Raw genomic sequence first — 14,683 nt, forward strand, 5'->3', positions numbered from 1 at the left:
GGATTTACAAGTAAAAAGGAATTTTTCTTGAAAAGGAATCGAAATAATACCATTATACTCCGGATTTTATTTTTAGCTTTTTTGACTCCATACTTTACATATCTCATATAATAACGAACACAGCCATCAAAAAAATTTATTGGATAACTATTGTCAATTAACAACTTTTTAGATGCAAAAAGCATGTGTTACGTCCGAACGTCGGCGCACTCTGTAATATTCTCCGTTTTGAGTCAGCTTCCGCTGAACTCGGGATGGAGTCGCTCCCTTATTTATTTTAATATTCCGCGTGATTCAAAACCCTTCCCAAACTAATGAACAGGTCTCGTTGAACTGTAAGACCAATCAATCCTCCAGACAATTCGACAAGTTCTCCCAAAATATATTTGTAAAATAAGGGGTAGCGTTCAAAGCCTGCTCACTTTACAAATTCCCAAACCTTTAAATATTTATTAATTATCTTATATAATTTTCACTTACTTTTCTTGTTAAATTGCAGCAAATTCAAAGTTTACTGGAATGTAAACTCCTTCCTTCTTGTTTTTGATAAATAATAAAATTTTTAGTAATTGATATATGTCCGAAAAATAATTAAACGAAACTTCTCTAAGTATGTTTTAGTAATGTATATTTTGAAATTCTTCGCACGCTATTCCTACTTTCACCCCCGCGTCGCATCTTTTCCCTTTGCAACCCGATTTTTCCTACTGGCCCATCCCTTTGGGTCTGCATCAGCGCCCTCTTTATCGATCATTGACCTATTGCGTCGCTCCTTTCCGCTTGGCTACCGCCTCTTCCGATCTTCTTCCGTTCCACCTTCGGTCCCACCCACGCTATTTTCCTAGCCTTGCCGATTTCTCGTTAGATGGCCCTCCCTGTACGATTTTTGACTTTCCTATTTGTTATTTTATAATAATTTGTAGATTTCACATTTTTGCTTATATAAAATAATATTTGTCAACTATGATTTTATTTTACTATTGCAATCAATTTCTGTTACAATGCCGCTACCCTAAGCGGGTCTTGGGCGTTGTCGTCCAGATCGGACAGGTGGGTGCCTATCACCACTACACAGCGCGTCCTTAGGTTGCGGATAGAGGAACAGCTCCTGAGAAAGAGGTTAGCTGCGAATAAATTGAATAAGCAGCCGCGGACAGCCGATAGGAACAAGCGTGGGTGTGATGAGGAGGATGCGGGAACGATGACAACTGCCCCGAAAGGGGATGTGTAGAATGATTCGTCACCTGGTCTTACGCGGTAACGATGCCAGCGAAGGCGCGCTGCCTTGCAGGGGGGCGTTAGGATGCGAGAATGAAACCGTAGTGTGTCTGACGACGAGTTGACACTGTCCTCGTCAAAGTCGGAAAGCTCTCATACTTAGTTCTAGAGAGGTATGGGGGTTATCACCTCTAGAACGGTGGACTCACCTGCGATCGGAACAGGATCCGAAGCACGCGGGTTTAAAATACTATCATGGCTTAAAAAAATCAAATCCGAACTAAAAGGGACTTAAGGGTCGGAACTTGGAATGTTCGCAGTCTATACAGAGCAGGTGCGTTTAAAGAACTCATAAAGGAAGCTGATAGGTACAATCTACATTTGGTAGCAATACAGGAATCGCGGTGGCCAGGTGACGGAGTACTAGCATCGGGTAACTTCACGTACCTGTATGGGGCCGGGAGTGGGGAATCTCTAGGCACCGGATTTCTCGTCAGCAAAAGCATCATACATTCGGTTAAAAGTTTCAAATCCGTCAATGATAGGCTCTCGTACATCATTATCGAAGGTGAATGGTATAGATATGTATTCATTAATGTACACTGTCCTACGGAGGACAAAGAAGAAGAAGCTAAGGATCTCTATTACGAAACTTTAGATCAGGTAATCGACCAGTTCGCGTCTTACGACACAAGAATAGTATTAGGCGATTTCAATGCTAAAATAGGTAGGGAGGAAATGTTTAGGCCTACTATAGGGAAGGAAAGCCTGCACGAAGCCAGCAATGATAACGGTATTAGGATCATAAATTTCGCGACATCAAAAGATCTTATAATCAAAACTACGTGTTTTAAGCACAAGGACATACACAAGGCAATGTGGACATCGCCGGACGGGGCCACACAGAACCAAATTGATAATTTCCTCATTGAAAAAAGACGTCATACTAACGTTCTCGACGTAAGGGCTTACAGAGGGGCAGATAGCGACTCGGATCACTTCCTAGTAATAGCCAAATTAAGAGCTAGACTAGTAGCGAATCAAAATAGTAAGCGAGCAAACAAGGTAGAAAGCTTCGATATTGAGAAGCTACGAAATAGAACAGAGCGAATTAGGTACCAGATAGAAATTAATAACAGGTTTCAGGCACTTGAAGAAGCAAACACATCGCCGGAGGGGAATGACGAACCGAATAGCTTATGGGGGGACATCGAAAAAACGGTAAAAGAGGCCGCGAACAAAGTACTGGGTAAAAAGAAAAAGCCAAAGAGCAAACCATGGTTTGACGAAGAGTGCGAACTCTAGTTTGAAAGGCGCAAAAAGGCTAAATTAGAGCTTACAAAATAGAAGCGATAGGACCGTAGAAGAGTATTCTAACGTAAGGAAACAGACGAGAGCGATCTACAGAAATAAGAAGCGGGAGTATCAAAAGAATCTTATTAGGAGAATAGAAGCTAATAGTAAGGAAAATAATAGTAAGGAAACCCCCGCGAAATGTACAGAGGGATTAACGCCATCAGAAAGGGTTTTAGGAGTAGAGAGCAATTGATGATGGACGAAAACGGGGACCTCGTAACAAATGACAACGAATTACTGTCGCGGTGGAAAAATTATTTCGATAAATTATTAAACGTGTACAAAAATAGCGAAGAATTAGGGGACGAAATTCACACTGCTGAACTCCACGTGGAGGAACCGAGCTACCAAGAAGTAGAGGCCGCGATTAAAAAACTAAAAAACAACAAACCCGCGGGAAATGACTCTATACCAGCTGAGTTACTCAAATATGGGGGCGTCGAACTCACTTTCAAAATCTATAAACTAGTATGTGCCATCTGGAAAAATGAAACAATACCCGAAAATTGGAAGGAATCTATCATTATACCGATTTTTAAAAAGGGGGATAAGACAGACTGCAATAACTATAGGGGTATCTCACTTTTAGCAACGTGCTACAAAGTTCTGTCAATCGTAATACAAGCTAGACTCACTCCATTCGCGGAAGATATAGTAGGAGATTATCAGTGCGGATTTCGGTGCAACAGATCGACGAGCGATCAAATGTTTACCATAAGACAGTTGTTAGAGAAAAAGTGGAAATTTTGCGAAACCATACTCCAACTATTTATAGATTTGAAAAAAGCGTACGACGCTATTAAGCGAAGCAAAATGTATCAAATTTTAGTACTTCTCGGTGTACCGAAAAAACTCGTGCGATTAATTCAAATATGTCTGAACGGAAGCACGGGAAAGGTCCGAGTAGGCCGTAGTGTATCAGAACCCTTCATGATACGCGATGGTTTAAAACAAGGGGATGGGCTATTTACGGTGCTGTTCAACTTAACGTTAGAGCATGCCGTTAGAAAAATGTAGGTTAGCCAGCTGGGCGCAACGCTGAAGGGGTCAAGCCTGGGTTAAATCCTGCAAAAAAACAAAAAGATATTCTTCTTACCAAAAAATTTTTGATTTGATTTTTTTTCGATAAAAATGGTGTATATTTTATATATTTTCAATAGAATTTTTTTTTTCAAATTACATCAAATCAAACATTTTTTGGTAAGAAGAATATCTTTTTGTTTTTTTGCAGGATTTAACCCAGGCTTGACCCCTTAATGGAACAACGTAGATACTAGGCTACGCAGATGATTTGGATATACTGGGGGATTGTAGGGAAACGGTAGCAAGAAACGCGGAAACCCTCATGAAAGCGGTGGAGTATACAGGGTTAGATGTGTGAATCAAAAACAATGTACATGATTGTGGATAAGCTATAAAACCGGGGAATGGAGGAGACTACACAATTATGAGTTACACAATCTGTACGCGTCACCAAATATTAACAGAATAATAAAATCGCGCAGATTGAGATGGGCAGGACACGTAGCGAGAATGGGAGACGAACGTACGGCAGCGCGTGTCATGAAGGGCAGGCCGATGGTAACGCGACCTCTAGGTAGACCTAGACGTAGATGGAAGGACAACGTAAAAGCGGATCTAGTAAAAATAGGACGGGTGGGTGTCGATCGGAGAGGTGCATCTTGGGTGGGGTTGACACAAGATAGGGCAGCGTGGAAGGCTTGCGTAGATGAGGCGATGAACTTTCGAGTTCCAAATGCCACGAAAAAAAAAAAAAAATTGCAATCAATTTAAACTTATTGTAACTCAATATTTTAAAATTTCAAAACTTCATTACTATTATTATTATTTAAATTACAATACAAACACAAACAAAGTTCAAGGCGCTAGATTGTCGCACGCAGTTTCCCCAGACGCTTGGGTTTTTCCCGGCTGCGCACAAATTTTACGATAGGGCCGCTGCCGGCTATATACCGATCCCAATCGCTATACCTGCGCTGGCTCTTAATTGCTATTTCTTCGGACGGCCTATTTGCGCTGTCCAGACGCTCGCCTGCTCTTAAGCCCTACAAGAAACATTTGACGACGTTTTATCACGTAATACATGACTTCGTACCTCTACATATTTATAGTAGTCAAAAACATGTTTTTACCTTTAAAAGTTTTATTACCAACAAAAGTTTTATTCGATAGTTAAGTCTCAGTGCTTTATGTTGCTTAAATTAGAGATTAAATACTTATTTGTACATACTGAATTTGTTGAAAAACGCTTAAATACTCTAGCTAATGTTTTACACACTTTGAATATTGAAGTTAAGTTACGTGACTCATTTTTTAATCATACCGAAGAAAAACCCAAGTAGAAATGAAAAATGTATATAAATGTATAGGAAAGTGTGTTTTTTATTATATTTCGGCAAGAATTTTGACAGTGATACAACAAAAATATATTCTTTTGTACACTTTTATAAATTTTTTCGGAAAAATAATAGTCTACGTCTCTTCTGAGAGGTGGCACAAGAGACAAAACGGATTTTTACATGCGAAGTTGAACCTTAAAGATACTTAAGTCCAAATGATAAAAAAAAAAACTTAAATAACCCTAAGACAAATTATTCAATTATCATTTTTCAGTAGTCAGCATGGTTAAAAAAATGTGTACTAAAGTGTACAATACAAACTTTTATATACTTTTGTAAATTTGTATACATTTGTATAAACTTATGTACATTTATGTACACTTTTGTATTTCCGCTAGGAAATGTTCCAAGATTAAAAAACATCAAAAAACTCAATAATAAATTTACAAAACTTAAAAAAGAAAAATAATAGTTCAAATAATACTCTTATACACAATAACGAAAAATGGGTGAAGAATTTGTCTGACATTGACCTCCCGTCGGAGGTTATAGACGTGTCAATGGGTCATAATTTTAATACTAAATCTACGTTTAATAAACAAGAAATTTTGACGACTATTAAAAGTTTTAACGGATTACAATTAAAATCATCACGTAAATCATTGAGTACCACTGTCTCTAAATCTTCCTAAATATTTGTTAATTACGCCATCAAAAAGAAAACATATATTGCCAAACAGAAATGTACGGTTTCAATAATAACTGGAAACGGAATCTTAGAAATATTGTGAATTTCATTAAATCTTTTATCCATAATTTGCGAGACTAGATCAACTGGAATATTTATGAACAATAAAACGACGTCAAGAGAAAATAAAATAAAACCCGATAAAACAATTATTATAATATCAGACAATTTTTCTTTTAAAACAAAATTATTGTCTATATGTGACAATGGTTTCTTCAAACAGTGCCTTAAATTCTTGTCAATTATTTATGCTAGGAAATGTGTGAGGCTATTGATAGTAGATATAATTAGTCTAAGTAGAAAGCTTTATGAATTTTAGGAAGACCGTATGCTCTTGGTGTAACCATGTTAGTTTGAGTTAAATTATTATTGTTGTGCTTGAAATGTAGATATTGATTTTCATCAAATTCCAAGAAAATATTATACACCCTAATCTATGAAAACTGATAAGGTTTATTTTTTACAATAATAATAATAACTTTATTATTTCACTATCTTAGTGCTTACAATACTTTCTTTACATAATTTACAGCCTCTTGATTTAATTATTTGCCTAATGTTGTGTATTTGAGCTTTGCTGTCTGTAGGTTATGTTCGTGTGCGTTTGTGTGTATGTGTATGTGTGCTTTACTTCTCTTCTTGTTTTTGCGCATGCGTGTGTGAGTGCTCCTCTGTTGTACTTATATATGTGTGTGTGTGTGTATATTCATTTTATTATCTTTTCCTTTCTCTTCAATCCTCCTCCTCCTTTTCTGACTCCCCCGATCTCCACTTCTTATAATTGTCCTCTTTTGCCTGTTCAATCCCTTTTCCTTTTTTGACAATTCTCTCCTTCATTTCGTCCCACTTGTAAAGTTCGCCTTCTATTTCAACAATCCATTCTTTTTTGAATGAGACTTCTCCCTCCTCAATCTCATTTTCCTCTCTCCTTCTCTTTCCTCTCATTATGAGAGTTTTGGCCCTTCTGTCATCGAAGGATAGCCATTGCTTTAGCCTGATTTTGCCTCCTTCTCTAATCTCTGCCCTCTTCTCTCATACCAATTCCATGCCTTTTTCTTAAAAATTACCTTTTTCGTATCCTCTGTCATTGTGTCTTCCAGCTCCCATTCCACTCCTTCCATTATATCCTCCAGCCAGTCCTTTATGGAGTCCTCCTTCATCCAATTGTTTAGGTGTACTTTCAGGCCTCTTTCCCACACCTTGCACCTGCATGTACCCTTTTCTATTTCCTGCAGCATCCGCCCTTTTCTCTCTCGAAACTCTCTCTTCTCTTCTTTCTATTATTCTTCTCTCTTTTCTCATCTCCTGCCTCTTTTTTACTGTCTCAACTCTACTTTTCTTTCCTGTAAGCCCTTCTCTCATCTCATTCATCTCTTTCTGCATGTTTTTCATCTTCATCAACTCCACGTCCTCTCTCAATTCCTGCATTTTTTCCCAGTGCTTCTCTTCTTACTCTCTCAAATCTTGCCTTTATCTTCCATCCTTCTACCTCCTCCTTCAATTCCTTCATCTCTCTTTCTTTTTTCCTTTCTCCGTACATCTTCTCCTTTTCTATTTATTTTCTCCTTTCTATACTTATTTTTATATTGACTAACCTCTTTACTTCTGTGTCGCATCACGTGTTTTTCTTATCTGCTCTGTTTCGTTTCCCTCTTTCCTGTCCACGTTTCTCATTCCATCTGTATGGTTTTCTTGTCCTTTCCTAGTGACTTTTACTTCTCCGACTGTTCCTCTCGGCTCCCCTGTTCTTGAAAAATCCCAGTGCACTATTCTCGTTCCTTCGTCCGGTTTCTTTCTTTCTCTCCTTGTTTCTTTTTTCTGGATTTTCCTCTTCTTCCCTTTTGCTCTTGTTGCCTTTCGATTGCTCTTTTCGTTCTTTTGATTGCTCTTTCCCTATTCGCCTATTTTTCTTTCCTTTAAATTCCTTCTCCTTCTCCTCCCTCACCCATACTACTCTGTATAATTTCACCAGGTTCTTCCTTTCCCCGTTTAAAATGTTTTTCCAGATGTTCTCTCTACTACCTGTTCTGCTGCATCTCACAAGTATATGTTCGAAAGTCTCTTCTTCCTCTGCATAATCTGCATATTCTTTCTTCCTCTTTTATCCAATACTTGTAGCCTCTTGCTTCGTTGCCCATTCTTAATCTTGCTGTCATATCCAGCCCTTTATTTCCTGTATTCCCTATTCTTCTCAAATATTCTGGCGTCTCACCCTGTGGTTTTATTGGTTCTCTTGCGTCTCTTGCCTGTCTTTAATCTCTCATTTGGCTTACCCATTTCTGCCACTGGATGTCCTTCTCTACTTTTTCCATCTCCGCCCGCATCTGCTCCTCCACTCTCTGTCTTCTGTGATATTCTGATAGTGCCCAGCCTTTTTTGTTTAGTTCCTGATCTCTAGTACTGCGCCTCCTCCTTCTTCTTCTTTCTTTTTTCTCTTCTTTTTCTAGGATTCTCCAGCATTCCCTCCACAGGGTGCCTTCCTTTGCCTTGCTTAGTTTTACCTTATATGTTATTGCTCTTCTCCTCGTCCTTGTTTTAAGCTTGTATCTCTTCATCTCCAAATGCAGTACGTGCTCCGACGTGATTCTGTCTAGTTTCATTACCCATTTTATATATTTTTACTGTATCTTCCACAGTTCTTCCATATCTTTCTATCCCCACACCTCTGCGCCATATTCCATTACACTTTTAACCATTGTGTCAAATAATCTCATACTTAATTCCCAGTTATCTTTAAAGAGTTCTTCTCCTAACCCCCACATCGATCTCATTACCGTACTTGCCTTTTTCTTTAACTTCTTAATTTGTGCCTCTTCCTTCCCATTTTCCTTTAACATGTATCCTAAGTATTCGAAATTTTTTACTACCTCTATCTCTTTCTCATTCTAGAAAAAACTATCCTCCTTTTTTCTCCTTCCCTCATTTTTAATTACCATTATCTTTGATTTTTCTGTGTTCGATTCTAGCCCTTTCCTTCCTATTATTTTCTTAAATTTTCTTAGCATCTGTCGCATTGTTTGCCAACATTACTACGTCGTCCGCGTATGAAATTGACAAAAATGTCATCCTAGAACTATCCCTCCTTCCTGTACCTTACTCAATTCTTTTTCGTGTCTGCCATTGCTACGTTAAAAAGTGTCGGGCTTAGCGGGCACCCTTGCCTAACCCCTTTGTGTAGCTCAAACCCATCTATCTTATCCTCCCCTATCCTGATTACACTCCTTGTCCCTCTATATAACTCTTTGACACTATTCCCTATTTTGACTCCTAGCCCTAGTTTCTCCATCATTACCCACATCTCTCTTCTATTCACCTTGTTAAACGCCGCTCTCATATCCGCAAAAAACGTGTAGACTTTACCTTTCTTCTTATCCAGTTCAGTTTCTATTGCTTTACTTAGAATATAAATTGCATCCGCCAAACTTCTCCCTATTCTGAAACCCATTTAGGTATCGTCATCTCTTTTCTCTCCAACTCCCTTTCCATCTTTTCCCTTATTATTACTGCGTATAATTTATACCCTGTGTCCATGAGAGTTATCCCTCTGTAATTTTTTGTTTCCTCCTTCTTTCCTTCCTTGAATAGCGGGGTTATTAGTCCCATTTTCTATTCCTCTGGTGCTTATTCCCCTTCCCATATGCTATTTAGTATTTTAGTTATTTTTCCTATTATCTGTTCCTCCCCGTGTATCCATAGCTCATTTTGTAGTCCGTCTGCTCCTGGCGCTTTTCCCTTCTTCATTTTTCTAATTACCTTCCTCATCTCGTTTGCGGTAATGTGTTCTTCTTCTCCCGAGCTCTCTCTTTCCTCCTTCTTCCCTCGAATGCCTGTTCCCACCTCTTTCTCTTTCTCTTCTCCCAGTTGCTCTTTGAAAAGTTTTAACCATTCCATATCATCTTCTCACCTCTGCCGTTCTCCGCTAACCCTTCTCCTTAAAGTGTTTTTGTTTTTCCTCTCTCGTGTATGCCGTACCTTTTCACCATATATCTCCCCTTTTTTGTATTCTTGCTCCTTTGAATTCATTTGTATTTTCTTCTATCCACTCTATTCTCTGTTTTCTACCCTAATCTTACCGCCATCACCATTCCCCCTTTTTTGCATTCCTAATACTGACCTTATAACCTCCTAATTTCTTTTCCAGAAATTTCTCTCTTTATCTTCTAGCCATGTTTCCTGTAGACAAATTACATCAAACTCTCTTAGGTAGTCCTAGGTCCTCTCATCTGCTCCCTTTATTCCCGCTACATTCGAACTAATTATCCTTAAGCCTTTCTGTGATCTCTTCTTATCTTCCTCTCCTGTCCTTTTTTCCTCCGAAAAAGTTCCTGTTCCCTTTCCTTCCATATATATTCTTTCCCTTCAATCCATAATTTGTTGTACCCTACCTTGACCTCTTTTCCCTTTTTCTTTTCCCTTGCCGCGTATTCTCTTAGTTTCTCCTTGTTTTGTCTCTCTTTCCATGTTAGATCATGGTCTATAAATATGTCTCATACTCGTAACCTTGCTTTTCCTCTTATAATTAATCCTTTTTCTTTCCAGTTTCTGCATTCTGCTCCTATTCTGCGGATTCTCCCATTCTGTATCCACATCCTTCTTAACATTATCTCTATCTCTATTTTTTTCATCCAGTTTTCCACCGTCTTCTTATCCCACTGTTCTTCCTTTCAACCTGATATCATTATAATGATAATTTTTCTATTTTTTCCCCGTCCTTAATTCTCCATTTTAATTCTTCTATCTGTTTTCTATCCCTTTCCTTCTCGACTCCCGTTCTGTTTTCCTCGATCTTCCCTGCTTGTGTTTCCCTACTTTTGTTTTTCTCTTCCCTTTTTTCAATTATTTCTATCTTCCCTAAAATTCCTTGGATTTCCTCTTTCCTTCTCTAATTCTGCATTCCCATCCCGATTATCTGCTTCCGTATCTCCTTCCTCCCTTTTCCACGCCTCCTTCCGTTCTTTTCCATTTTTTATCCTTTCTTCGCCTTCTTCTTTTATTTTACCCTTTATCATTTTTAGCCCTTTCTCTACTTTCCTGTTCATTTTTTCCTCCAGGCCTATATACCTTTGTTCCCAGTTTTCTATCATTTTGTCTCTCTCTTCTTTTCCCTTATCCATTTTTGTGTTCATCTCCTTAACGTTTTGCTGAAAATAGGCTTGCGGTTTTCGGGGTCGCATTGAGCCTTTGATTTATATACGATCATATTCATTGTATTCTTAAGTGTCCCGACTATATCTTCTTTCATTTTCACTTTCTCTTGAGGTAACTTTTTCACGTCCCCTCCTCTTGCAAACGCGTCCCTTTCTTCTACGTTTTCCCCTGTTCCCTCTGCTCCATTTTTCTTATTTTACAATAAAATCGACTTCAAACTGTCCTCTAGCTTTCTTTTTTTTAGAGTATTCTCTATTCTACTTCCTTTTCTACATCCTCCCCTTTTTTTCCTCTTGGTGTTCCTGCACTTTTTGGATTTTCTGCCTCTTTTATCAATTTCACTATACTCGATTGCGGCGTTCTAAATCCCTGTTCCTTTATTCCGCTCCGTGTATTATCTCTTGTACCTCCGTGTTCGTCAGGTTCATCATTTCTTTCCCACTATCTCTGTCCTTCAATCTATTTCCTAATCTCTACTTTCTGACGCTCACTTTTACGTCCTTTTATCGCTTTTCTCTGACTCTCTCTTTCCCGAATTTTCTGTCCCTTACCCTTTAAGTCTCTTTCTCTACCTGCTCCCGCCTTCTCCTTCCTTCATTCTCCTCTATTCCGTTCCCATTCCCTACACTCCCTTAAATCATACACCGCTCTACACGCCCTTATCATAAATCAATCCAATATGGCACTCTTCTTTTTTACAATGTTATAAGTATTTATATAATTTAATTCACTTGCAGAAACCGACGTCCTCTAGTTCGGTCGCTGATCGACAGGCTGGGTTGTTCTTCCCTATGGTAGCAGGAGTCTTACACACGAAAGCTTACGCATTTGCAACTATGTTCGGAAGCTATCTATCTATCCGACGGACCGCGACTCATATGCGAGGCCCCGAATCTCACCTCGTGCTTGCGCAACGTCGTGTGTCTCAACGGTGCGCGAATCTACCCGATTTCTTACCTCGTTACAAGCAATACATTATGTTAAAGGAAGCTTTGTGTTTTATTAGGGATTTTTTACTTAGGTTAATTCTCATTATTATATCTTAGTGTTTAAGAGGAGCTTCAAATTATACTGCAAAGATTGTAAAATCTGAGTGTGAATAAGTCTTAATAATGCTAGGAAGATCAAGCACGTCAATCATCACAGAAGGAATCTAAGTTAGTTAGATATAAAGCAAAGAAGGACTATATACTTTACGTTTATGTTACTTCATAAAGGTTTTTACATCGGACATTTACACTTTATTTATTTCAAAATAGTCATAAGAAAATAGCTTGATCTTTTTGTACTTAATATATCTTACCTTAATGCTTGCTTGAATGCTAGATTTTACGAGCTCTTCAAGTCTATTGCTATTGGCGTACAACCAAGCTGCTGTAGCAATTTGGGCAACAATAACTATAAGCATACAGCTAAAAAAGCTTACAAGCATACATTGTGACTCTTTATACGCTCCACAACATCCAAGAAATGATATTATAAACATTAATGTCCCAGCAGCAAGTAAAATATAAAGTCCAGCATAAAAGTTTGGTTGGTCTTGAGAGAGTGTAATCAAAAATGCTTGGTCCACCAACATCCAAATTGAAAGAGATACTGCTAATGATCCAAATGCCTAGAACATAGTTATTTGTATGCAAAATAAGTTGTGAGGATATTTCTAATTAGATATTGCTTTGCTCGAGTCATTAATTGTTTTACTTAGGCCACTTAATCTTATATCACACCTTTCAGTTACTAACCCAAATAGCACCCAATCTTTCGGCAATATTTACTGAAAGTTGCATCGGCAGATTCAAAAATATTGCAGGAAGATTATCAAATATTAATTGATAGATATATAAGTATATAATATACATACATACATACACACACACATATATGTATATACACACACATACATATACACACGATTCCTCGACTCCGGTAGGAATATTTGTAACAATAAAATCAAGTTTTATAATTTTTTTTGCGATAATCCAAGTGACGCAATTTATTTCTATAAGCAAACATGTCTTTAAATAATTTATCACTAAGCTTTTAATTTTTAGTCAATGATGAACATTAAGAAACAATTTTCTCCCACATAGACTTTCTTTATTTTGATGTTTGCTACCTCTGCGACTTTTTTAGAAATGCTTGAAGCAATCCATAAGCTTTGCTACAGGCTTTAAATATGTATTTTAATCATTTTAGCACAAATTTATGGATATCTTTATTTTTAGCCAAAGATACAGGGTCTCCGGTATTCTGGGACCCATACAGAAACTTTTGCACTATAAAAAGGTATCTCCATGAATTTTTTGGTGGTCGTAGTCTGGATCGAACTCTTACTTTCACCAATATTAAGGTTTAAATGGCTTATAAGATAGGTATAACAATGGAGCTGTTTTTGGAACATATTTACCGTGGGTAAAAGAAGAACAAAACTTTTGATTTTCGATTTTACGGAGGACCACATATATATATATATATATATATATATATATATATATATATATTTTTTTTTCTCTTTCGGAGAGTGAGATATAGGGAAAATCTTAGAAAGACTATAGCATGACCTTAGTTATGGGGTCGTCGAAACAGCCCCATCCACAATGTCAGCCGTGTGTCGGATTCCCAGTGACTAAACCCATCCCCTCTATAGTTAGGTGAAAAAACACCCAGCCGTAAAAAGGAACGCTCTTTTTGCCTTTATCAACCCTCAGTAAAGGGGGGGGGGGAGGCTTTCGCCCGCTTCTGGTTGATGTGGTCGTCATCACTATAGTCATCCTTCATTTTCTGCGTCACACATACACACTTACATACTTAGCCTCTTCGTCTTCTTCTGTCTTCTTCGTCTTTCCTGACTTTCATAAGAATGTCTGCTGCATAGTTGCTGACTGCGCACTATACATCCTCTGAGGTCAGCATGGCCGTCATAATCGACTCAGGAGTTACTCTGATCTGAAAATAACTCTAAAGTTCCTCTCGCTCCTGATGATATCGTAAGCACTCGCAAAAGACGCGCTAAACATCATCTGTTGCATTCGAACATATTGGGTAGTTGGGATGGTCGTCTAGTTTGAACCGATGCAAGTACGTTCGAAAACATCCGTGCCCGATCTTAAACTGCGTGAGGTAGTAGTTAACTGTCCCATGTCTTCTTTCAATCCAGTCTTCTATCCTTGGTATAATGCGATGAGTCCATCGTCCTTTGCCACTAGCGCCCTATCTTGTTTGCCATTCAGCCATCGTCTTCTTTCTTGCAGCATCCTAGATCTCCTTCTGGCTCTTGTAACTCAATCGTCTCCTAGCTTCGAATACGTCCTTTCTTTCCAACGCTAAGAGGTCAATGGGTGGCACACCTGCTATAATGCAGGCAGCATCGTCTAATACCGTACGGTAAGCGGACGCCACTCTTAGTGCACTTCGCCTATACACGGTAGTCAACTTTCGTGCATACGATTTCACTCGCATCGAATCTGCCCATATTGGGGCTCCGTATAGCGTAATCGATGTGGTTACACTGGCTAAGAGTAAACTTCGCTTCTGAGATGGCCCTCCTACATTTGGCATCAATCGTGATAGAGCAGTTCCAACTTTTGTTGCTTTATCACTGACTATTTTCAGATGCTGTTTAAAAGTTAGTCTTTCATCGATGGTGATGCCCAAGTATTTGATGGTTGGTGGAGAAACGATCTCATGTCCATCCACCGTCAGTATGATTTCTTCCATCTTCTTCCTACTGAAAATGAGGATAATTTCCGTTTTGTGACTGGCTAGTTCAAGTCCCGTCTCTGTTAGCCATTCGTGTATTGTACGGGTTGACTCTTCAGCTATGTCTGTCAACTCTTCCTTATGTTTCGCTACT

At 38.5% G+C, this 14,683-nt stretch overlaps 1 protein-coding gene across 4 annotated transcripts in view; it reads right to left on the reverse strand.

The window, feature by feature from the left end:
• Nucleotides 1-14,683, reverse strand: part of LOC107981563 (tetraspanin-1) — a 172,291-nt gene that overhangs the window by 80,991 nt on the left and 76,617 nt on the right. For all 4 annotated transcript variants that reach the window (XM_031933072.2, XM_031933073.2, XM_031933075.2 and 1 more), the window contains one exon: nucleotides 12,134-12,445. In XM_031933072.2, coding sequence (XP_031788932.1) covers nucleotides 12,134-12,445 — 312 coding nt within the window. The remainder of the gene's footprint in view (nucleotides 1-12,133; nucleotides 12,446-14,683) is intronic.

Source organism: Nasonia vitripennis, assembly GCF_009193385.2.
Source record: "Nasonia vitripennis strain AsymCx chromosome 5 unlocalized genomic scaffold, Nvit_psr_1.1 chr5_random0006, whole genome shotgun sequence".
NCBI classification, from domain to species: domain Eukaryota; kingdom Metazoa; phylum Arthropoda; class Insecta; order Hymenoptera; family Pteromalidae; genus Nasonia; species Nasonia vitripennis.